Source organism: Centropristis striata, chromosome 23, assembly GCF_030273125.1.
Source record: "Centropristis striata isolate RG_2023a ecotype Rhode Island chromosome 23, C.striata_1.0, whole genome shotgun sequence".
NCBI lineage: Eukaryota > Metazoa > Chordata > Actinopteri > Perciformes > Serranidae > Centropristis > Centropristis striata.
In genome coordinates, this window is record NC_081539.1 from 31356973 (window position 1) to 31383716 (window position 26744).

General features: G+C 35.2%; 1 protein-coding gene and 1 long non-coding RNA gene across 4 annotated transcripts in view; one reads left to right on the forward strand and one right to left on the reverse strand.

Moving 5' to 3' along the window:
• The window catches only part of col11a1a (collagen, type XI, alpha 1a), a 148401-nt gene extending 126038 nt beyond the window's left edge, over positions 1–22363 (forward strand). For all 3 annotated transcript variants that reach the window (XM_059327462.1, XM_059327463.1, XM_059327464.1), the window contains exons 55-67: positions 4057–4110; positions 7459–7566; positions 8574–8627; positions 9947–10000; positions 11318–11425; positions 14354–14407; positions 14511–14546; positions 14638–14691; positions 15495–15741; positions 16725–16837; positions 17158–17226; positions 19460–19693; positions 20855–22363. In XM_059327462.1, coding sequence (XP_059183445.1) covers positions 4057–4110; positions 7459–7566; positions 8574–8627; positions 9947–10000; positions 11318–11425; positions 14354–14407; positions 14511–14546; positions 14638–14691; positions 15495–15741; positions 16725–16837; positions 17158–17226; positions 19460–19693; positions 20855–21001 — 1332 coding nt within the window. In that variant the 3' untranslated portion in view covers positions 21002–22363. The remainder of the gene's footprint in view (positions 1–4056; positions 4111–7458; positions 7567–8573; positions 8628–9946; positions 10001–11317; positions 11426–14353; positions 14408–14510; positions 14547–14637; positions 14692–15494; positions 15742–16724; positions 16838–17157; positions 17227–19459; positions 19694–20854) is intronic.
• Positions 937–1767, reverse strand: LOC131962492 (uncharacterized). Its single transcript, XR_009389931.1, has 2 exons — positions 1622–1767; positions 937–985 (listed from the first exon to the last, which is right to left on the reverse strand). It is a non-coding gene; the product is annotated as an uncharacterized LOC131962492 (long non-coding RNA).
• Positions 22364–26744: the final 4381 nt, after the last annotated feature.

Genomic DNA, 26744 nt, shown 5'->3' on the forward strand with positions numbered 1-26744 from the left:
ATTCTCCTGAATTTGAAAGAAAGTCACAATCTTAAATGACTGACTGCATTTCAAAGAAAGACTCCAAGGCTAACCAATGGGGGAAAACAGGTCATGCATTTTAAAATCAGGGTTGATTGCTTTTCTAATGTGCCCAATGAAATTTACATTCTGAGTATTTAGCATGGTATCAGCATATGCTCCACCTAAATAGCCTAGGGATTATGGTAAGGAAAAGGGCTATTTTATCACTCATAGGTCTTTAATCGCTGAGGGAATAAAGGGGACCTAAGATGATCCTGCTGCTCCATGACAGGTTGATCCTCTGAATACTAAAATCCACAGCAAAACTTGTTTAGGATCTGTTTGCCCTTTCTGTGTCTTCGCAGCATTTTGGCTGTAGAAAATTGAAACAATTCCTAAATCTTTCTCTAGCACAGCCTCCGACTATGAATAAGTCAATTTAACACAGCAGCAAATTGACTTCTATCTGATTTACTTATGCCTTAATACTGTAAATGTATTCAACTAAGCATCTTGAAAAAAGTAATATAGAAAAGTTATTAACCTCATCTGACTTTAATTATTCTTTTGGGTGCAGGTCACTGTTTCATTTTTTTACCTCTTTATCCTTTCTCAGTGGCAATTAATTGCAATTAAGGACGGTAATAAACTTTGTCTCATACACCTGATGCTGTCGAGGCAACAAAAGGTAACAAAAGGGTTTAGTCAGGCGGCTTAGGACCAGATTTGAGAAGAAAGGGGACTCTCTATCACCATAGGTTTCAATTTTTTGGTAGGAGCCACTTCATCAAGATTGTGGATCGGAGATGGCACCCATATAAAGTCTATGAGAAACAATAAATCTTCCAAGCCACTTTGAAGGTCAATCTTGGTGTCAAAATCTACATTTTCTGGGTCAAGGAATCATTTAAAGCTACTGAGAATATCACTAGATGACTCACTGTAAATAATGTGTTGATCAAGATCTGACATGAGATGAAAGCTTTACCTTGATTTGTTTGAGCAGTGTACCAAGGTTATAATAGTTTTGGATTTTTCATTAGTTTTAGTTTTAATTTCGTTGTGAATTTTTGTTTTCAAATTCAGTTAGTTTTAGTTAGTTTTAAAAGTGAGTTTTCTAGTTTTAGTTTAGTTTTTATTTTTTGAAAATGCTTATTTTAGTTTAGTTTTTATTAGTTTTAGTTTTTTTGTAATGGGTATGTGCCTTCATTTCCTTTGGTTTATCATCTCAGCCCCAATAAGGTTATTAACTCTTACAGTTCTGGGTGTTTTGTATTTTGGTTCTAGTGTAAACATCCCAGTCTCAGTAAACATATTTACCATGTGTTCCTGCATGTTGAAATAGAAAAACTGAATTATGAATGAAAAAAGTTGACAAAGACGAAAACGAAGGACATTTTCACTATAATTTTAGTTAGTTTTAGTTAGTTTTGTAATCACAAAATACAGTTTCAGTTAGTTATCGTTTTTTTAAAAACTCTAGTTTTTATTTTTATTTCAGTTAACGAAAATGTTTTTTCAATTTTAGTTTTCGTTATTTTGTTAGTTTTCGTTAACTATAATAACCTTGCAGTGTACATGGCAGCTAATGCTAATGCTATGCTAATGGAACATAGACTCCAAACATTTTCAGCTCAGGATTCCCTGCTGCAGCACTTGAAGACCTACCAGTCTGGGTGAAAATGAACATATCTATTTGATCAAATAATCATCTAATGATATTCTCAATAGCTATAAATAATTTCTTGACCCAGAAAATGTAGATTTTGACACCAAGATTGACCTTCTAAGTGACTTGGAAGATATAGCATTTCTCATAGACTTTATATGGCTGCCATTTCCGATCCGCAATCTTGATGAAGTGGCTCCTACCAAAAATTGAAACCTATGGTGATAGAGAGCACGTGGAAAAAATATGGTGCTTTTGTCCAGCGTGTTATTTAGCTAAGCCGCCTGACTAGTAACCGTGGCAACCGTGACAGGAAGAACAAACCCTGCACATCGACTCTAGCTGCTGTATGTCGTGCTACAATTGAAACGGCTCTTTGTGCTGATCAAGAGCCGGCCTCTTCCCCACCAGTAAGAGGTGCACATCAGGAGAAGATGAAAGCTCCAAGACAGGAGGCGAGCTCACATTAGAGGCTCTCAGTCAATAGCACTCAGCCTCAGACGGCCAGATGAGAGGGAATCTGGATGGAGAGCGGCTCTGAAGAGGGACGACTGGAGGTGGAGTTGAAAGAAATCGTTGTGGGTCTGAGAGCTGCTGAGCAGAAAGAAAAGACGACCTGCCAACCCTTGACACGACCCAAGAACACTGTGTGTGTGTGTGTGTGTGTGTGTGTGTGTGTGTGTGGCTGCATGATTGTATGTTTGTGGGCAGACAAAGACATGTCAGAGTCACTCAAACACATCCTGACATTACTTAGTAGTGCACATTCAGGGACACTGGATTATCATTCTTGTTGGAAGACAGCATCCACCAAGTACTCATCAGACTATTGTTCAAAATACAAATCAAATAAAAGTACACTGAAATGCCAGAAGGCACGGGAGCTGACCTGACAGAATCTCTGGTGGAGACGCCCATCTCTCGTTTAACCCATTGAAGCCTGACAAGTGGATACGTCGTTTTGTAGTATTTGTATAAGCTCTCAAGTACTTTTTGAATTTCATTTCTATCTGCTACAGAGGCTGAAAAATCTATTATTTAGTAGAAGCGTTGACACTTCTGTTGAATTTCCAGAAAAACTTCAGGTTTTAGGGGCTGATTTTGAAATCGCCCAGAGGTTTTACAGGAAGTTTTAGGCGTCAATGGGTTAAGACATTGCCATCACAGCTCAAAAACTGTGGAATGAATTGCCGCTGCACATCAGACATCCTCCTCACTGTCTCATTTTAAATCTCTTCTTAAAACCCACCTCTTCTCGTTGGCTTTTAACACCACGTAGAGTGTTGATTTTATGTTGATTTTATGATTTTATGATTTTTTGTTTTTATTGTATTCATGCATATTTTATTTTGTGCGGGCAGTACATTTGACATTTTATTTCATTTATTTTTATCCCATTTTTTATTTATTTTATCTTATTGCATCTTACTGTTCTATTGTTTACTACATCTCTTTGTATTGTGTCATGTATTTATTGTTTGTGCAGCACTTTGGAAACCTTGTGTTTGCTAAAATTGTGCTCTATAAATAAAGGAGATTGGATTGGAAGACAGAGGCATATATATATATATGCAGCTTACATGCTGCAACCATGTACGCCAATGTTTTTTAAAAATAAGCCAACATTCCAACAGATACATAACCGATGTATTTATTTCACTGACGTTAGCCCTCTGAAACAAGGTTATAATAGTTTTGGATTTTTCATTAGTTTTAGTTTTAATTTCGTTGTGAATTTTTGTCTTCAAATTCAGTTAGTTTTAGTTAGTTTTTAGAGTGAGTTTTTCTAGTTTTAGTTTAGTTTTTATTTTTTGAAAATGCTTAGTTTTAGTTTAGTTTTTATTAGTTTTAGTGTTAGTTTTAGTTTTTTTGTAATGGGCTATGTGTTGGTGCCAGATTCAAAGAGTTCATAATAAATGTTGCCTTTATTTCCTTTGGTTTATCATCTCAGCCCCAATAAGGTTATTAACTCTTACAGTTCTGGTGTTTTGTATTTTGGTTCTAGTGTAAACATCCCAGTCTCAGTAAACATATTCACCATGTGTTGATGTTCAAATAGAAACAAAGATGACAAAGACGAAAACTAAGGACATTTTCACTATAATTTTAGTTAGTTTTAGTTAGTTTTGTAACCACAAAATACAGTTTCAGTTATCGCTTTTTTAAAAACTCTAGTTTTTATTTTTATTTCAGTTAATGAAAATGTTTTTTCAATTCTAGTTTTCGTTATTTCGTTAGTTTTCGTTAACTATAATAACCTTGGTCTGAAACACTGTGAAAGGTCAATGATGAACATTCACTTGTTTGTCCAGTCTTTCTTGTAGCGTTGTTGTGTTGTTGTTGTTGTGTTAAATGCTAACGCAGCGTCCTGTCGTCCTCCTCAGGGTCCTCCGGGGGCTGCAGGCTCAGAGGGCAGGCAAGGAGAGAAGGGCGCTAAGGTAACTAAATCAATTCATCCTTTTCACTGTGGAGTCGTCTCAGCAAGCCCCGCCCCCACTGTACCTGCTTTGTTCCCTCACTTGAATTGAAAGCACAAAAAAACGCAGCAGTAATTTAATTTCCACCCCTAGATTAGATGGAAATTTATGGATGCAGAGCCTATTTGAGCAAAACTAAGATTCAATTGTTTCTTGCATTGTGCTGTGGCTTAATTTCAAGAATGACTAAAGGAGTCTAGCCCTCAGGTATTCAGAGTTATTATTATGCTTTTCTCTTCTCAGTCTGAATCACAGAGACTAAATGAAGTTTCTCTGAGTTTGCACTTGTTTTACACTCATCTCCTCAATTCATTAGTGTCTAAATCTGCACATATGATCTGCCGTTTTGTGCACAGGCAGAATCAGTTACCAGCTGCTGCTGCACGCTGAATACTAATCAAATCTAGGACAAAAACATATGTCTCCTCTCAGCTAATCTGCTTATATGAAAAGGGATGTAAAAACATGCTATCATCCTATGTTAGCATTATTAGCTGTCTACGTGCTAGTGCATTTTTGTAATGTTTGCACTGAAAGATAAGCTTTAATGAAGCAAAGTATATGTTCTGGTGTTAATGTTAAGGTCATAATCACTGAATATGTATTTTTTTCCACCATCATTGGAGAAAGACTGAATGCTTTTATAAATCTGATCAAATAGAAATGCTTGTCATTATAGTGATGATGAAATATCAGCAGCTTTGATCAAAATACACTACTGGTCAAAAGTTTTAGAACACACCAACTTTTCCAGAATTTAATTGAATATTATGCAGTTTAATGTCTCCTCTCAGCTAATCTGCTTATATGAAAAGGGATGTAAAACTTAATTTTCCATTACACCATGCTATCATCCTATGTTAGCATTATTAGCTGTCTATGTGCTAGTGCATTTTTTTTTAATGTTTGCACTGAAAGATAAGCTTTAATGAAGCAAAGTATATGTTTTACCTTGTTTTTAAATGTGGAAATTGGCCTTGAATGTGCCTAAAAGCCAGTGGTGGAATGTAACTAAGTACATTTACTCAAGTACTGTACTTGAGTACAATTTTGAGGTACCTGTACTTTACTTGAGTATTTCCATTTTATGTAACTTTATACTTCTACTCCACTACATTTTGAGGCAAATATTGTACTTTTTACTCCGCTACATTTAGCCGACAGCTTTAGTTACTTTTCAGGTCAAGATTTAACATAAAAACATGATAAAGTTAAAGTGATTAGACATTTTAAACCTCATAACACTAGGCCTATATTACAAAGTTAAAATGACTCCTATCTTTACCAAATTAAAACTCTGCTTCCAAAAAGCATCAATACAAATAATCCACCATATGTAGAATGTATAAAACAATCTGAATGGGTCCATTCTGCATAATAAGTACTTTTACTTTAAGTACATTTTGATGCTGATACTTTTGTACTTTTACTAAAGTAAGTTTTTAATGCAGGACTTTTACTTGTAGTGGAGTAATTTCACAGTGTGGTATTAGTACTTTTACTTAAGTAAGAGATCTGAATACTTCTTCCACCACTGCTAAAAGCTGAATCTTAAAATTCCAAAAGAAAGAATTACAGCTGTAACACACAACAGTTGTAAACACACTAAAGTAGTTCTTATCACTTAAAAATAAGCCTGCAACCTGTGAATATCTTCCAGTTCAACCTCCCGTGAGTTCTGTCTAGTCTGGTGTTTATTGATGTGTTTCAGACTGAACGTTGGTCAGCCGGCACGCTCTCATCTGGAGGCCATACTCGTTTTCTCATGAATTAAAACATAGCAGGATGAAGCAGCAGATATTATTGGAGGAACAGGAGCCCTTTGGCTCATTTATAACTCACACTCTTGTTTACTTGTCCCCATTTACCCGATCTACACACTGCATACTATTATTATTATTATTATTATGCATACTGTCTCAGCATCATTCACAGCTAAAAGCAGCCTGCAGTTGAATTCTGATAATAATTACTCTGAGATATGGAGAGGCTCCAAAAAACAACATATCAAGTCTTCCTGCACATGTAGAAATGCATAATTATATTGTATAAAAAATATAAATACAGTACAGGCCAAAAGTTTGGACACACACCTTCTCATTCAATGCGTTTCCTTTATTTTCATGACTATTTACATTGTAAATTCATCAAAACTATGAATGAACACATGTGGAATTATGTACTTAACAAAAAAGTGTGAAATAACTGAAAACATGTATTATATTCTAGTAAGCAAAGGGTGGTTACTTTGAGGAATCTAAAATACAAGACATGTTTTCAGTTATTTCACACTTTTTTGTTAAGTACATAATTCCATATGTGTTCATTCATAGTTTTGATGAATCTACAATGTAAATAGTCATGAAAATAAAGAAAACGCATTGAATGAGAAGGTGTGTCCAAACTTTTGGCCTGTACTGTATATATATATTTTGTTAATTTTAATATATTAGAAGTGCCCTTCCTGGCTTCAGTTACCTAAAACATGTTTTTTCAAGCTCTGTGTTTATTTCACTGATGTTCTGGTGTTAATGTTAAGGTCATAATCATGAATATGTATTTTTTCCACCATCATTGGAGAAAGACTGAATGCTTTTATAAATCTGATCAAATAGAAATGCTTGTCATTATAGTGATAATGAAATATCAGCAGCTTTGATCAATATACACTACTGGTCAAAAGTTTTAGAACACACCAACTTTTCCAGAATTTAATTGAAAATGATGCAGTTTAATGTCTCAGTGTACTCTGAAATTAATGCACATTTGCAATATTTAAAATTCTTTATTGAACATGATAGTGTTTTGAAAGTTAAAAAAAAGATTCAAAATCACATTTTATGTTGGACTAAAGGACTAAAAAAAGACACAAGATGACCAAAAAAAGACACCAAAAGACACAAAAAGACACAAAATGACTTACAAAGACATGAAAAGAATTCAAAAATGGACAAAATAGCCCAAGACTCCATAGAGTTAAGTTGTTAACCCATTTCTTGTTCCCTGAAAAAGGCCTACTTGTATAATTCTGAAATGTACATTATTTTCCAGTTTTGGTTAAGCTTACCTTTTTTTATTTACCTCTGGCAGTTCACCACTTACCTTTGGACCCTTTCAAGCTGTTCATTTGACTTGAACTGCTGGAATTTCAATAAAAAATGGAAAATTGGGCTGTTCTAAAACTTTTGACCGGTAGTGTATATTAAAATAAAACATCATCAAGCTTTATTTACTGTATTGTGTGCTTTTATTTTGTTAATTTTTTTAGCTTGAGTCACGATTTCACAACATTTGTATCTCCACATACAGGGTGAGGCCGGTTCCGAGGGTCCAGCAGGTAAAACAGGCCCGGTTGGCCCTCAGGGGCCTTCAGGAAAGCCCGGTCCAGAGGGTCTGCGTGGAATCCCCGGCCCTGTCGTAAGTCTGATACACTGCATGTATATTCAGCTCAAACTGTAAAAAATGTCTGTAGATTTACGGTGAAAAACTGCTAAACCATGACAGTAAAAGACCGTAAAATAATAAATGGGTTAATTCAGTTTCAGTAACAATGAAACACCCTAAATGTATATATCAGCCAAAACACTATTTTTTCCTTTTTTGGGGGGGAAAATACATTACTTCACTGTAAAATACACTGGCACAGTGAATATATAAAATATGCTAACATATTTACAAGCCATCACTGTAATTTTTAGCATTTATTTTTTGTAAAAATACATTTTCACGCTGTTAAATGTACGAAACACCATATCTCTAACAGAAATATACTGTAATATTTAATGGTAAAATCTTGAATCTATGCAGCATTTATAAAATATCTGCCATATGACAAACAGCGTTTCTTTTGATGGAAAAACGTTTTATTTTTTACGGTAAAATATGGAATAAAATGGCAATCTTAAATGTGAAATCAACAGTGCTAATATCATTTTACCGTAATATTAGAAAAAGTTGCACTACTTATTTACTACTGTATTGATTTTAGCATTTATTATTACATTTATTCAGTTATTTCTGATTTCATGATTTCATTTTTTGTCCTTCCTGAGTAATAGAGTGCAGTAATTGATGATAAACAAGCTTTTAAAACATAGAGATTAAATTAATAATAATCCCTGGTTTAATTTCTCACTTGAAAATGTGCATTTTATTGTTCACTCTCAAGTGGACATGCATGCTTAAACACAGACACACACCCACAGTGTGCACACATAACAAGGTCCTGCTAAGGCATGATGATAGACTTCATGGAATAATCAATACACCCATTTGGCTTATACTTTAGTTTGGCTTGTTTATTCCAGCACACTTTTTTTCCCTGTTTGGGCTATTAATCATGGTGCTGAGCACAGCAAATCAATGGCAGGCCAGAGGAAATACAGCAGGCTGTAATGGTCACTGCTACTGAATCTTTCTCACAGGGGGAACAAGGTCTGCCCGGCGCCCCAGGACAGGACGGTCCACCTGGTCCCATGGTTAGTATGCAGAATATCTCTTTCTCACTCTATTTGTCTATCTATAGTGAAGTCAAGGTGGGAAGTAGTTGGAAGTAGTAGATGTTTTCACTCCTGGCAGAACTGTATTCTGTATAACTCATTAATATTACCATATTTGCATTACTGTTCAGAAATCTGGGGAAACACAATAAAAAATTACAAAAGCTCTTTACAACCGTTGTGTATTCTTCAGAAGCGAGCCATTAGAATAATCCATAATGTAACTTATCATGAACATACTAATAAACTATTCATACAGTCCAAAACTCTCAAATTTCCTGATCTGGTTGAATTCAAAACTGCCCAAACAATCTTCAAAGCCAGAAATAATACGCTACCAAAAAACATACAGGCAATGTTTTCTGAAGGGGAGGGAGGGTATAATAATAATAATAATAATAATAATAATAAGCTAAGGGGACGCACAACCAAAAAGAGCTTTTGTATCAGCATCTACGGAGTTAAATTGTGAAATAAGTTAAGTGTGGAAGTACAGAAAAGCCAAAACATAAGACAGTTTAAAAACAAATATAAAGACATCATCTTTACAAAGTACAGAAATTTAGAAAAGCCTCTGTAACATGGACATATGTAGACTGTAGTTTTGTAATACACATGGTAATTGTATTTATGTTTATAATATTTATATTTATATAGTAATTTACAATGTACATGTATAGGTATTCACAATGTAATATAAATTGTTTATAGTATATATATATATATATATATAATTGTTTATAATATTTGTATGTGACTATATTGATTATTCATATATATATATATATATATATATATATATGTATATAGATATAGAGAGCTGTTAAGGGGTAGGACTCGATATGTTTTTTACTTCTTACTACTCCCTTTCCAGCTTGCAGAAAGTGTCTGTTTTCTAAAAATTTTTTTTTTGCTTTTTTGTTTAGTTTTTTTACTTATTCATCTATTAATATTTAAATTTGTTGTTTTTTTTTGTTGTTTTTTTACTTGCTTGCATGTTCGAAATAAAGACAATCAATCAATCAATCAATCAATCAAAAAAACAAGGCAAGACGTTTCACCTTGCTTCCAGTCTTTAGCTCCAGTCAGGTTAAATCAACAGTCTTACCTGTAATACATGGGTGCTTTTCATCTGTTTTTCTATATATATTTTTGTTTCCTTTCATTTTTCTTTGTCCATATTTCTTCATTTCAGCTTCAGGTTCTCTGTGTTGCTGGTTTTCTTCATATTGTCCCATTTATACTTTGTCCTTTCTCTGCAAAATTGATTTTTAACTTCTTCTGCTGTTGTTGTTTAGGGTCCTCCTGGTCTTCCTGGTCTGAAAGGAGACCCTGGGTCTAAAGGTGAAAAGGTGAGTGTATCTGCCTGCAGACAGATTTAATCTCCAAAGCTTCCAAACAGGCTGAAAGATAAACATGAAACGGTTGAAAAGAAGCTCAGGACAGTGATCAGAGTTCAGGCTTCAGTCAGAGCTGCACAGAGCTTATATTAGATATTTTAATAGATCCAAAGCAACACATCTTTTAGACTTACAAAGCACCGCTTATGTTAACATTTAGGAAACAAAATTAGTTTTTGCCGTAGCTGCTGTAAGAGAAAAACTCTCAGCAGGATTGAATATGCAGCTAAATGTGATGTATCACTCTAATCTGTCTAATCTTGCTCTTTTCTTCGCTGCCACTGTCAAATTTGCTGGTGAAATATAACTGCAAAGGATATTCAGACAGCACACATTACTCTATCTAAATTGCCTCCCACACACTGACATGATGGCTTGAGAGAGAGCGAGCGAGCGCTTTAAAAGCTCACAATAGAGGCGCCGTGTTGCGTGTTGTGCGTTTTTAATGCTGTCAAATCATCACCGGGCCTGGCTCCAGCTCGCCCATTTCAATGTCATCATCTTTGTGTTGTGAATCGTTTGTGTTTTTTTTTTTTTGTGTTTCTGTAGCAGGAGAGGCATTTCAATTATGATGCCTGACGATTTGTATTGTAATGAAACTTCACCCTTCACAGCCTCACATGAGCTTTTCAGTTCTGTTGAGGAAAAACCGTTAGTTTTTGCTCATGTTAGACATGTACAGTGGTGGAATGGGTAACACTTTCTATGAAGACTACATCTATAGTGCATTAAATCACTGTTTTAGGCCAAAAAATACAAGTTGGCTTCTTTGCAGTGCAGTCTTGAGGGATTCATCATCTGGAGACCATGAATCTATGTACGAAATTGAATGGCAATCCATCAAATAATTGAATCAGAATGAAAATCAGAATACTTTGTCTGTCATGACAGAAAATCATCTAAAACGTGGCTCACATACAACAACATACAGTACAAAAAGCAAACTTGGACAATAGACATACATGTGTTCCAAAAAAACCCAGAAAAGAAATACCGGTAACACTTTCTATGAAGACTACATCTATAGTGCATTATGAGCGCATTCATAGTGAATTATAATGCTCATTATAATCAATCATAATGCATTATGACTGTAAAAAAATGACTGTTTTGAATGCAGGACTTTTACTTGTAGTGGAGTAATTTCACAGTGTGGTATTAGTACTTTTGTTTTACTTTTCCCACCACTGGACATGTATGCAGTATTTTTAAAGGGAAGCTGCTTTTATCTTCTTCTTCTTTGGTGTCTCATCTGTTTTCCTCCTGCAGGGTCATCCAGGTCTGATCGGTCTGATCGGACCTCCTGGTGAGCAAGGAGAGAAAGGAGACCGAGGTTTGCCCGGACCCCAAGGTTCTCCCGGTGGCAAGGGCGACGGGGTAAGTAATTGATGACTCCATCCTGATGTTGTTGCCCTCCACCTGCTGCCCTTCACTGTGCTGCAGGTCCTCCAGAGTCACTGCTGCAGAGAGAGGCAGTGCAGAGCTCAGCTCCAGGGCTGAACAGTAGTCTGAATTCTATTGAAATTGAAATATGGACGAGTGCAATATCCAAATCTGCAGGAGGTGCAATATTTGCTGAAGGCAAAATTTGTGTTAAATACCTTTCTGAATAATGTGTTGTTGTGCTACATAGATGTCCCAGCCAAGGTTATTATAGTTAACGAAAACTAACGAAATAACGAAAACTAGAATTGAAAAAACATTTTCGTTAACTGAAATAAAAATAAAAACAAGAGTTTTTAAAAAAACGATAACTAACTGAAACTGTATTGTGTGGTCACAAAACTAACTAAAACTAACTAAAATTATAGTGAAAATGTCCTTAGTTTTTGTTTTTGTCAACTTTTTTCATTCATAATTCAGTGTTTCTATTAGAACATGCAACACATGGTGAATATGTTTACTGAGACTGGGATGTTTACACTAGAACCAAAATACAAAACACCCAGAACTGTAAGAGTTAATAACCTTATTGGGGCTGAGATGATAAACCAAAGGAAATAAAGGAAACATTTATTATGACCTCTTTGAATCTGGCACCCAACACATAGCCCATTACAAAAAAACTAAAACTAACACTAAAACTGATAAAAACTAAACTAAAACTAAGCATTTTCAAAAAACAAAAACTAAACTAAAACTAGAAAACTCACTCTAAAAACTAACTAAAACTAACTGAATTTGAAAACAAAAATTCACAACGAAATTAAAACTAAAACTAATGAAAAATACAAAACTATTATAACCTTGGTCCCAGCCAGCAAATTGTATTCTACAGACTTAAGAAAAACTTTTAGAGGGCGTCCCGGTAGCACACCTGGTAGAGTGGGTACCCCTCTGTCTCCCCCTGTCAATAAAGCTTTAAAAATGGCCAAACAATATCTTAAAAAAGGAAAAAATCTCTACGAGATCTAGATCCTTTCCAGAAGATAAAATAAAAAACCATGCAATGATCAATATAATTTGTTTTTCAATGAAAATAAGAAAAATGAACCAAACATGATCGTTTCCTTTAATATTTTTGAGTCATCCCAACTGCAATATATCAGTTAAAATGATAGCAATTAAATATTTTTTTCAAAATACTTTATCCTAAACAACCAAATACTCCATGCCATTGTTTTAGCTTTTGACAGATTGGATTACTCGTTCATATTGCTCAAAGCATATAAATAAAAAAAGAAAAAGCTATAAAAAGATGGATGGAGGCTTCTAGTTAACCTTATGGTCTCCCCATTTTTTTTTGTTTTAATGAGGATAGATGTTAATTTCTTTTCCATATCTGCAGCAACCATTTTTCTTCATTTCCCCTTGTTGTTTTAGTGAGCATCCAGGAACAGATTTGCTTCTATTGTGATCAGTTTCTGCATATCTGATGTGATGATTTAACTACATTCAGTCAAAACACTGAAAAGAGTATTAAAATTTAAATGTAGATATATTTCTCCAACACTAAAACCAGCAGCAGAGCTGAGAGAAGGTGAAGCTCAGCCTTGATAAAGGATGATGACAGCCTTCATCCATTTTTAAATAAACATTGCAGAATGAGTGAACATGTTTCTGTCCTGCTGAGGCTCTTTACTGCCCTGCTAGTGATTTAAGATGATGGCTGGATTAAGTATCAGGAGATTAAGCCTAATGAAACTGTAATGTCCCCTTCTGTCAGAGCAGAAGGGCTTCAAAAAAGTTTTCATTTCTATTTTAGGGTGTGAGAATAGGCCTCATATTGTTAGATTGCTTTATTTCCTGACAAAAGTGACATTAGATATGAACTTAATGGGGTCAAAGAAACAAGTTTGCCTTTCTGTTTATTGCTAAAATAAAGAATTATTATCATCTCAGCCAATGAAATACACAATAAAGCTCATTATGCATTTGTTCATAAACTAAGTATCTAAGATATTCTTTTCAAATATTTGGTAACACTTTACAATAACAACTAAATAATGTTTATAGATGGTTTATAAACCAGTTATTAACCATTTACAAAGTGCTTTACATATTTAATCGTTAAATGTTTTCAACCAAGGTGTATGAATCATTTCAAAATCATTAACATACTTAATATGGAGTTAAAAATATTAAAATGGGTGCAACTAAAACTATTTATGAACAATTCATTATAATTTAATTGTTTGTTAATGGTAAAGTAGCTATAAATGTACATTAATAGACATGTTTATAAATAAATATACATCTATTTGCCATTTATACATGATTAAGTTAGTTAAACATTAATAAATTATGTATTTACCATTCTAAACGGTCTATAAACAGTTTACAAATGATGATTAAACATTAATAAACTATCTGTTTACCGTTTATAAATGATGGTTATTGTAAAGTGTTACCAAATATTTTGATTGACTTGTCTTTTTTATATACATATGTGTCAGTATATTCGTCATTAAAGGGGACATATTCTACTTATTTCTGGGTTTCTTTACATCATTATTCAACTTGTCATTCATAATAACTTTGTATTATCTACCAAACTTCATTCACGTACAAAAATATTTACAAAAAATATGTATCTATCAAGATAACTTCCCCTCTATTTAAGGATATTTTTAACAAATTTGCCCCATTTCCTGTCAAGTTTCACTGTTTGCCTTTCTGTTTATTGCTAAAATAAAGAATTATTTTCATCTCAGCCAATGAAATACACAATAAAGCTCATTATGCATTTGTTCATAAACTAAGTATCCAAACCATATCCCTTTAACTCAATATTCAAACCAGATAATAACGTTTGTCTCTAATGTTTCTTTAATATAAATCTGTTTTTATCTCGTCTTATCTCAGGGTATCAGTGGATCTTCTGGTCCTCTCGGTCCCCCCGGTCCTCCTGGTCTGCCTGTAAGTCTTTTTTTGGATTCAGTTGCTCATTTAGATTTAACACTGATGATGGAATGACTTTGCCAAATTGCTGTGCTTATGTCCTATGTCCTATGTCATGCAGGGTCCTCAAGGTCCCAAAGGAGCTAAAGGTTCTTCTGTGAGTACTATCGGAGGTTTTAAAGGCAGATTGTCACTGTGTTTACTAAGTTTATCTTGATTAACATGTTTCTGTTCCTGTTTCTCTTCAGGGTCCTGCTGGAGCCAAAGGAGACACTGGTTCAGTTGGTGCTCCTGGTCCTCCTGTAAGTATTTATCATCCCTGCTGCTGCCACTATAAGCTAGCTAGCTCATTTGCTAGCTAGCTCGATGGCTAGCCGGATTGTGGTGGGGCAGGAAAAATAACTGAAAGAGTGTCTAGCTGGATTTTTGTTAATTTAATATGTGTTTTTACATTTTTTAATTTACGTTTGTATATTTAGTTTACATTTTTTTAATATTTTAAGAAATAATTTAAATATTTTTTGTCATTTTAACGAAGAAAATGACTGCTATGGCCACTAGGGGGCGAATTTGCGATGGCCTAATATACAGATTTGTTTGAAACATATCCACCAACACATCCACCAAATTGTGTGCTTCTATCACAAAATAAACAATTCTTGTGATTTATTGAGCTAATCCGCCCCACAGGGGATGCACATTTTTGGGGGGTGCTACCCACACGTTTAGCCCCGTTGCTCATTCCATGAATGCACGATCCTTACAAGCTGTACCTGGTTGTAAAGGTGACTAATCAGGCTTTCCAGCAATATACAATTCATCACCAGTTGGTATTATTAAAAGGGCAGTTTTTATTCATCATTGATTTATTCGTATAACAAATGCCTGCCACGGCCACTAGGGGGCGCTTTTGAGGTGGCCCAATATCCAGATTTGTTTGAAACATATTCACCAACACATCTACCAAATTTCATGCTTTTATCACAAAGTGAACGATTGTTCAGCTAATCCGCCCCACTACTACCTTTAAATGATTACACTACTGGACCATTGCACAAAATCTAAGCTCAGACTTCTTGTATATAATCTAAACCATTTCCTGCAGGGCCCACCAGGTGAGGTTATCCAGCCTCTGCCCATCCAGTCCCCCAAGAAGACCAAACGCTCCAGTGACATGCAGTCAGATGCAGCGGCCGCCATCATGGACTACGGCGAGGGCATGGAGGACATCTTCGGCTCTCTCAACAACCTCAAACAGGACATCGAGCGCATGAAATACCCCATGGGGACCCAGAACAACCCCGCCAGGACCTGCAAGGACCTGCAGCTCTGCCACCCAGAGTTCCCCGATGGTGAGTTCAGTCACAGGTTGGACATAAAAGGAAAGAAATGCTGGAAAAGATGTTCTTTTTTCAAATATTTTGATTGACTTGTCTTTTTTATATATATACACTACTGGTAAAAAGTTTTAGAACACACCAACTTTTCCAGAATTTAATTGAAAATGATGCAGTTTAATGTCTCAGTAACAATGAAACACTGTAAATATATATATCAGCCAAAACTGTTTTTTTTTTAAAAATACATAACTCCACTGTAAAATACACTGGCACCTTGTTTGTAACAACATATATTGTAATATATATACAAGCCATCACTATAATTTTTGCATTTATTTTTTGTAAAAATACTTTTTCTCACTTTTAAATGGACTAAACACCATATCTCTAACAGAAATATACTGTGATATTTAATGTTAAAATCTTTGTATTATGCGGCATTTATAATTATAATTAGTATTAGTATTTTCTTGTCAATTATATGGCAGAACAGAGTTTCTTTTGATTGAAAAACTTTTTCTTTTTTACAGTAAAATATGGAATAAAATGGCAATCTTAAACATGAAATCAACAGTGCTAATATCATTTTACCGTAATATTAGAAAAAGTTGCACCGTATTTATTACGGTAAAGTTCTGGCAGGTTTTTACCGTAAAACAACAGTTTTTTTTACAGTGTAGTTTGCCACACTACCATAAAGGCCAACCAACTAAGAGTGATAATAAATAAGTTGTCATTTATGTTATTATGGATTGATTTATCATAACTCATTTCTCTGCTGTTGAGGAAAACGTTTAGTCACATTTGTTGCAGATAAATGATCCCCTGCTTCAGGCATAGCAATACCATTTTATTTAAGCCATGAAAATGAGCAGTAAATGGCTTTAAATCTGAATTTTCCATAGGATCAAGGAATCCGAGCACACTTAATTTAGAAAAGGAGCTTAAAGCCGTTTAGCAGAGCAGAATGTTTGAGTGTTCTTGGTTCTCCTCAGGCGAATACTGGATTGATCCGAACCAAGGCTGCTCCGGGGATTCTTTCAAAGTCTACTGTAACTTCACGGCCGGGGGCGAGACCTGCATCTACCCAGATAAGAAGTCTAATGGAGTAAGTGACTTTACATTTAACATGAACGCCTGGTTCTAATCAGCATTTGTCAACAAACAGCACAGCAATAAGTGGAAGCTGTCATTAGATCTGCTGCAGGGCTCAGCTTGGACACATTTCATATTCACTTTGGTGCAAACAACACAAAAGCTACCAAAAGGCAAATAGTTTAGAGTTATTTGACCCTATGAAGTTTGTTAAAATGATATTTCAAAGATAACAGAACAGATTTAGATGATACACTCTGTTTCTACCCTTGAGGCTGTGTTTTATATGATAATGTCTGGTTTTAATATGTCTGTCTGCTTTGGTTCCCTCAGGTCAGAATATCTTCATGGCCCAAAGAGGTTCCTGGGACCTGGTTCAGTGAATTTAAGCGTGGTAAAATAGTAAGTCTGTTTCCCTTTTCTTCACTTGACTTCATCAAACAGACCTCCTTCAGAGCTAAATTAACCCATTAAGGCCTAAAATGCCTGTAAAACCTCTGGGCGATTTTCAAATAACCCCTAAAACCTGAAGTTTTTCTGGAAATTCAACAATAATAGATTTTTCAGCCTCTGTAGCAGATAAAAATGAAATTCAAAAAGTATTTGAGAGCTTATACCCGTGGCTTTCATACAAAGTTGAGTTTATTTGTCCAAACCTTCAATAAAGTTTTAAATTCTTTAAATTCATTTCTACCATTAAGGTTTTAATGGTAGAAATGTGGTAATGCTTTCCCGCCTTAAATGGGTTAAATGGATTGCTACATCTCTCCCATGTTTCCTGCTTCCTCCTATGTTTCCTGTACAGGGACACTGCTAAATTGCAAGCAGCTGCTGATAGCCTCAAACAGCAGCAGCTGATAGCCTCAAACAGCAGCAGCAGCATGAAATGTGAGGCAGTGACCAGAAGTTGCTCCCCATAAAGAAATCCCAAACTGCCTAATGGCTTTAGTGAATTCATATTTTAGGCAAATCCAAGAGCAGAGAGAATTCAAAGAGCAAATGATATGCTTTTTCCATGAACAAGATTGGCTTTTAGTTAAAATAATCTACATCCTTTTAAACTAGCACCTTGTTTTCTGTTAATGTCATTACAATCCATTATAATTCTTAGAATGTTCTATAAAGGAGGGATAATAAAAACATTACAGAGGATTCAAGCAGAATGTTTTAGTATTCCACTAGTTCTCTCTCTGCCCTTGAACAGTAAAAAATGGTCTCAGTCCACATCAGCTACTGTTTCTTGTAGTCAGAAATGAAAGAAACAAGTTTGTCTGCTCCATCAAACTGGTGTCATGCTCATATATTATATATTTCCACGGAGGAAAGACTTTAAAGGACTGACTGTGTCACAACATTAACACACTACAGTACATTTCCTGGTTACACACTGAGGGCTCTTTTAATGCACATATTCAAAAAAAGGTTCACACAAAGTTAATGTTCCAGTCAGGATCACTGTGTGTTCTGTACTCTTGTGTTTCTACGGTCAAACTCTTTTTAGACTCATGAGACTAAGAATATGTTACATTATGTCACATTTGTTGCCAAACTTACATGTGTTTCCAATATTGAAGCAACCTAAAAGCAATTAAGATGAAAATAATCTTTATAAGAAATGATTTACTAACCACAAATCTGTCCGTTCAATCAGAGGGTAGTATATCGTTAGCCTCATAGCATAATTGCCTAAGTAATTTTTTGACCAAATTGTGAAATCTAATCTAATTTAGCTATCTAATTTTTTATGCAAACTTGTTCACACTTCTATTTGAACTTACTGTTACAATATCAATGAAGAATACCAATGGGCTTACTAAAAATTGTTTCCCGAAAACGTTCAAATATGACTTATATGTGAAATATGCTATGAGGCTAACGACGTGTTATAAATCCATCTATCAGCTAGTTTTTATCAAGTAGTGTCCTAAGTCCTTTTATAAGTGGCTGGCCTCGTATCTTCATGCAAGATGAAGACAAATTCATAAGTCTTATTTAACATTTGTTTTATTTTTATATATTATATCTTTTTTCCCACAATAACGGTGACTCATAACAACCAAAACTTATCATTCAAAGAAATTTCAATGAAATTTGTTTATTTTGATCCTGTTAAATAAAACACACAGTGTCTTTAAACATTCAGGCCCTGGGACAGGTAGTTGACTGCTGATATATACAGTACAGGCCAAAAGTTTGGACACACCTTCTCATTCAATGCGTTTCCTTTATTTTCATGACTATTTACATTGTAAATTCATCAAAACTATTAATGAACACATGTGGAATTATGTACTTAACAAAAAAGTGTGAAATAACTGAAAACATGTCTTATATTCTAGTAAGCAAAGGGTGGTTACTTTGAGGAATCTAAAATACAAGACATGTTTTTTACATTACATTACATTACATGTCATTTAGCAGACGCTTTTTCAGTTATTTCTTTCTCATTTTTGTCTTCTTATTGCTTTATTATAATACCTGACTCTTTATGATATATACACATTTCTTTCATGTATTTTCATATAATTATTATTTATCTTGTTTTTTAAAGAAACGACTGAATAAATCCAGCTGTTGAGTGAAGATGTAGCCTTGTGTTTAACTTCTCTCTCTCTCTCTCTCTGTCCTCCACCAGCTCTCCTATGTTGACGCAGATGGAAACTCAGTAAACATGGTCCAGATGACCTTCCTCAGACTACTGACGGCCTCCGCCAGGCAGAACTTCACCTACAGCTGCCACCAGTCCGTGGCGTGGCACGACGCCACCAGCGACAGCTACGACAAGGGGCTTCGCTTCCTGGGCGCCAACGACGAGGAGATGTCCTACGACAACAACCCGTACATCAGGGCGCTCTCAGACGGCTGCGCGGTAAGAAGCACTGGGCACAGTTACTGTTGGTCTACAGCAGGAGGTCTCAACCCACCCCCAATCTAACATGCATGTTGTCCACGACCCCCGCTCAGTTCAGATCACCCAAAAAAGAAACAAAATGACCACAAAAAGACACAAAATGACTAAAAAAAGACACAAAATTACCAAAACAGACACAAAATGACATAAAAAGACACACAATTACCAAAAAGACTTGTGGAGACAGAGCTGACTTCCAAAATGATTTGACGACCCCCACAAATGACAAAAGAAGACACAAAATGACCAAAAAAAGACACAAAATGACCAAAAAAATAAAATAAATGACCAAAAAAAGACACAAAATGACTAAAAAAAGACACAAAATGACCAAAGAAGACACAAAATGACCAAAAAGACACAAATGACCAAAGAAGACACAAAATGACCAAAAAAAAGACACAAATTGACCAAAAAAAGATACAAAATTACCAAAAAAAGCACAAAAATTACCAAAAAAAGACACAAATTGACCACAAAATGATAAAAAAAAGACACAACATGACCAAAAAAAGACACAAAATGACCAAAAAAGACACAAATGACCAAAGAAGACACAAAATGACCAAAAAAAGAAACAAAAGGACCAACAAAAACAAAAAAAATATGAAAAAGACAAAAAAGACCACAAAATGATTTAAAAAAGACACAAAATGACAAAAAAAGACACAAAATTACCCAAAAAAAGACACAAATTGACCAAAAAAGACACAAAATGACCAAAAAGACTTAACCACATGAACACTTTAACACAGTGGAGACAGAGCTGCCTTCCAAAATGATTTGGCGACCCCCAGAAATCATCTCGAGACCCCAACTGGGGTCCCGACCCCAAGGTTGAGAATAGCTGGTCTAAATGCATCAAAGGCATCACATTTAAAACCAAACTACAGTGTGCACTTGTTGCTGCTCTCAAATGTATCTTTAAAGTTACATTTGTTTGGATGAGTAAGCTAGTTAGATTTTTTTAGAAAAGCTTTTTATCCGACACATTTAGCCCAGGTCTAAAGGAAAAGATATAAAGAAAAATGTTTTGTGCAGGTAGAAAAATGTGACAAATTGTGTGTTTTTATCTGCTTCTCTAATCCTTTACATCTGTGTTTGTGTCTCCTGCTGCAGACGAGGAAAGGCTACGGAAAGACTGTGATGGAGATTAATACTCCCAAAATCGATCAGGTTCCGATCATCGACGTCATGTTGACTGACTTTGGGGACCCGAACCAGAAGTTTGGGTTCGAAGTTGGGCCCATCTGCTTCCTTGGCTAAATAAAACCGAAAAAGAAAAAAAAAGGACTTGATGGGGCCAGCAAAGAAAGTCAAGTTGAGACGTTTTGGGAACCACCAAACCCCATTTCTAGCCCCCCACCCTTTTCTATGCCACATGCAAGTTTTGAATAAGAGATGGTGTAGCAAACATGTCTTTCCATGTATGTACGTGTAACCCAGGAAAATACTTGTTGCCCTTGTAGGGCTCGAACCACATGACTTAACCACGTTATGGAGCAAAGGTGAAGGACATTTGAAGGCGTGGCAGAGGAGGGTGAATCGGAGGTAACAAGAGAGGAGGTTATAAGGCGACATAAGGGGACACAGACCTCCTCTCTGGATCCTCCAGGTGCTGTATGAATACGACTACAATGGTGCTTGTTCAAAACACACAAAAAATATAAAGAGGTGCTAAGAAAGAAGGTGTATTTTGATAATTATAATAAAAAAAAAACTGTAATTATTATTATTTTGTACAATACTGTTATTTCTGAATCCACTTTCAAAACTTGCATGTGTATCAGATTCTGGTTCCGGCTCTTTAATTTCAATGTTGGTTCAAAGATATACAGTGTAAGTTAAAGACACCATTCATTCAATCAAATCAATTTATAATTCTTATATTTTTTTTTGTTCAACACATACTGTGTATTTGTCATAAAGCAAATAAAGTGAGCATTCAAACCATTCTCTATTGCTAAATTAGACGGTATTCCCTTTGTATATATTGACAGTCCAAAGCTTGAGGTTATTTGCTGTTTTGCCCTTGTTGCCGTAGAAACAACTGGAAGTATCAACCACCACCGTATCCAGCAACATCTCCCACTAATGTTGTGATCCTGTGCTAGTAGGAAGCAATCGTGGCATTCATTTTTCCTTTATTTAATTCTATTTGTTGTTTTTTTTCTGTTTTGTTTCCTGACAGGCTTTTTATTTTGGTTGTATACCTCAAACTTTCTTGATAACCTGTAAGATGCAAGGATGTTATGCCCTGTATATACCTTGGTTAAGCAATTAAGTTTATATATTTTGGGTGGGGATTTTTTTTTAAAGAGAGAAATACATTAACTGTTAGACATCCACTGTTCAAATCCTTCTGTGAATGCAATGAGAAGCCCTTTAGGTGACCCATTTTTGTAACTAAAATGAGAAGATGTTTTAATGTGCTTTTTATAGTTCATTTAAATATTAAAAACTGGATTCTAAACAACAGTGAACTGAATGTCTCAATGGTTTGTGTAAGTGGATCTACCTACTGTACATGTCAAATGCTTTAAATCAAAGATATGTTAATTCAACTAAGACTTTGGGCTGGTGCAATTCCATCTCTCTTGAAACCAATAAAGTACCATCTTACAATAATTCCTTCATTCTGAGTAGATGAATGGAAACCTGAATAAAATGTCTGCTTTTGTTTGTCGAAGTAGAATGAAAAAAAAAAGTGTTTTATTATTTGCTGCTCATTATATTTCAGTATTTGAGTGTGTTTGCCTATTCAAGAAGCATATACACACACACACACAAAGCCATTTAACTCCACTGGAACATTATTCATACAGATGGAGAGAAACATGAAGCTTTTTATACACAAAGGAAGTAAAAAGGTCCTTTCATCCCAATCTGCATTTCAGTTTGGGCAACATAGTTATGTTGGATTTTCTCTCTATCATCTTGGAATTACCTGAAAGTGTTTTTGATTTTACAAAGAGGAACTGAGAAAATTGTGTCTGAGAATTTCATATGGCTTGTTTGAGTGAAAAGAGGTTGTTGTTTGCCGTAAAGAGAGGAAGAGGAGCCTTGTTCTCACACTTTGTGGTGACTACATGCAGATTAGTGTCACTTTCACATTCCTACAGAAAATATGAAGCTGGAGCCAGCAGCCAGTTAGCTTAGATCAGTAGTTCTCAACCTTTTTGAGTCGCGACCCCCAATTTAACATGAATGTTGTCCACGACCCCCGCTCACTGAACACAATCTCACACGCACAGTTCAGATCATACAAACTCAGGAATTTGTCAGAAAAGACACAAAAGGGCCCAAAAAAGAAACAAAATGACAAAAATGACTAAAAAAAAGACACAAAATGACCTAAAAAAGGAAACAAAATGACCAAAAAAGACACTAAATTGACCAAAAAAGACACAAAATGACCAATAAAAGACACAAAATTGACCAAAAAAGACAAAAATGACCAAAAAGACACAAAATGACCAAAAAAAGACACAAAATGACCAATAAGACACAAAATGACCAAAAAAGACACAAAATTGACCAAAAAAGACACAAAATTACCTAAAAAAGGAAACAAAATGACCAAAGAAAGACACAAAGTGACAAAAAAAACAGAAAATGATCAAAAAAAGACATTAAATGTCCAAAAAGACTAAAACACATGAACACTTTAACACAGTGGAGACAGAGCTGACTTCAAAATGATTTGGCGACCCCCAGAAATCATCTCGCGACCCCAATTGGGGTCCCGACCCCAAGGTTGAGAATAGCTGGCTTAGAGTTAGCCTGGACGGTTGGGGGGAAAGTATCTTGGCTCAGTCTGTCTTCCAGAACCTGCAAAGCTCAACAACTAACATGTTCTGTAACACCTTTAGGATCAATTCAATGTCAAGGGCAAAGGGCAATAATAAAACCTTTTTACATGCCCATATTCTTAGATTTAAAAAAAAAACCAGACAAGACAAATTACCACTAAAACAAAAAACAAAACAAAACAAGGTAAAACAAACAAAAAAAACAATAGATACAGAAATAATAATAGTAGTAAAAATAAAAATGTACAACCCTGTATTTCCTATGTAGCTGCTGTGTTGAATATTACATTTTCTTTATTCACTTCATTGTCCTTTTCAAGTGTTCAACATCTTGATCGGTGACTTTCAAGATATTCAATAAATTGTCCCCATAGCTTAAAAAAGCTCTGTATTTTTCCCTTGGTGGCACAGGTTCACTTCTCCATTAAACCAATGTTTAACTGTGGGAGATTCAGAGCTCTTCCAGGAAGTTGCTATACAGTGTTTAGCCTGAAGTGAGCACAAAATGACAATCTTTTTATTTGCACCTGACACTCCTAACTCCGCTGGAAGTAGTCCGAGGATAAATACCCGAGGGCAGACAGGCAGTTTGATAGAGATAATATCAGATGTAGTTTCTATGACCTTTTCCCAGACTTTTTTAATTTTGGGGCAACTCCATAGGCAGTGTAATAATGTTCCTTCTTCTTGGCTGCATTTAATACAGAAATCAGGATTATTGTTATCAAAGCGATGTAACAGGGCAGGAGTGATGTATGTGCGCATAATCCATTTAAATTGTAATAGTTTCAATCTGGTGTTAATAGTCTGACATTATGCATTATGACAAATCGTCTTCCAGTCAGCTTGAGAGATTTCTGCATCTAAATCACTAGACCAAGCCAATCTTTTACTGTCCGAGGATTCTTTAGATGCATCCACAATCATTTTATACAAAAAGGATACCTGGCCACGGTCCTGAAGATGATCTAGTAGAGCCTTTTCCAGACTAGAAAGAGGGGGTTTATGATGGGATTGTTTAAAAGCTTTTAGAATGAAGTTCCTTATTTGTAGATATTTAAAGAAGTGCTTTTTAGGTATATTATAATTTCTTTGCATATCCTCAAAGCTATAAAGAATGCCGTTGTCGTTATCACAACAGCATCTCTAAAGATGTCTTATCGATATCTTGTTTGACATGTAAAAACAACGCTTCACTATTTAACAGGACTAGAGGATTTCCTGGCTGGGACCAGTTGGCTTTCAGTCAACAAATAGTCATCTTACTTTGTGGGTTTTGTCTGAATTTAACAACCGCGTCAGTAAGTGTTATATATATGAATTAGTAATATTATTATAGAGGTGTTCTGGTAGGCAGATTTTGTTGCTAGCTGTTTCCAGGCGTTATGCTAATCTAAGCTAACCAGCTGCTGGCTGTAGCTTCATATTTAGACATGAGAGTGGTATCAATATTTCATCTAACTCTTGGCAAAAAAAAAATGAATAAGCAAATTCTTAAAGTGTCAAAGGACTGCATCAACTTTCCATCTCTTCCCTTTTATCTTAAAGATATCACTGAGTGTCCTGGTTATGATTCTGTTACAACTTTCAGATTGTTGCAGCCAGATCACTGCAGCTCCTCCTCTCTCTTTGAAATGTGGGAGAAAAAACAGACTAATTAGCATTCAGTCCTCCTGAGCCTCGTTCAAACTAATGTTAGCGATGGCACCATGTCACTTCAAAGGATTGACCACTACCAAACCTTTTATTTTCACCTCCAAGAGTGCAAAAGAAATCCACATAATAACAGCTGACACGTCTGTGGTGAGCAGCAAAAGAAATGGACTTTGTATTTTCTTTTTATCTTTCTTTCTTTGGAGTGAAGGTCTTTGTAGAGGAGCGACCAAAGAGAATACTCATGTGGAACCGCACACACAAGGAAAACAATCAAGAAAAAACCTCCCCGTGGCTTCAGAGGATCCAGCTCCACTCTCACGCTACTTTCAACTTGCTTTGAGTCCTTAACAAATACTGTGTTTGTCTCGGGAGATTACTTGAATCCTTAATCGGCCTTTTTTACATATTCAGGATGTACAATGTATTTAAATGAAGCAATCAAACTTCTTTGAGTTGTTGTGGAAGATCATAGTAATAATCTCCTTCATTATCATATAAATAAGTGTCAGCTTGAAGGAAGTGATGTTGCCTCACTATTGTGTCAAGTAGCAAACCCCGTGTTAAAAGTTAGTCTGACCCCAACTCTCTCTACACTGTAAAAAATGTCTAGATTTTACAGTGAAAAACTGCTAAACCATGACATAAAAGACTGTATAATGATCAATGGGTTCATTCAGTTTCAGTAACAATGAAACACTGTAAATCAGGGGTCTCAAACTCAAAAAATTACCTGGGGGCTGCTGGAGGCAGTATCAAAATGACAGAAAAAAGACACAAAATGACAGAAAAAGACCTAAATTATTTTAAAAAGACACAAAACGACCAAAAAAAAAGACACAAAGTGACCCAAAAAAGACACAAAATGACAGAAAAAAGACACAAAATGACAGAAAAAGACCTAAATTATTTTAAAAAGACACAAAACGACCAAAAAAAAGACACAAAATTACTTTAAAAAGACACAAAGTGACCCAAAAAAGACACAAAATGACAGAAAAAGACCTAAATTATTTTAAAAAGACACAAAACGACCAAAAAAAAGACACAAAATTACTTAAAAAAGACACAAAGTGACCCAAAAAAGACACAAAATGACAGAAAAAGACCTAAATTATTTTAAAAAGACACAAAACGACCAAAAAAAAAGACACAAAATTACTTAAAAAAGACACAAAGTGACCCAAAAAAGACACAAAATGACAGAAAAAAACTAATTTACTTAAAGAAGAAACAAAAAGACCAAAAAAGACACAAAATTATTTTTAAAAAAGAGACAAAATTACAACAAAAAAAACCAACACGGTAAAGTGCCATTCATATAAAACTCACATTAAACTTTCATATCAAGGTGAGGGCCACAAAATATCGCCACGAGGGCCGCAATTGGCCCGCGGGCCGCCAGTTTGAGACCCATGCTGTAAATGTATATATCAGCCAAAACAGTATTTTTTACAATTAAAAAAAAAATAAAAAATACATTACTCCACTGTAAAATACACTGGCACCATGTTCATAGCAAAAATATACTGTAATATATATAT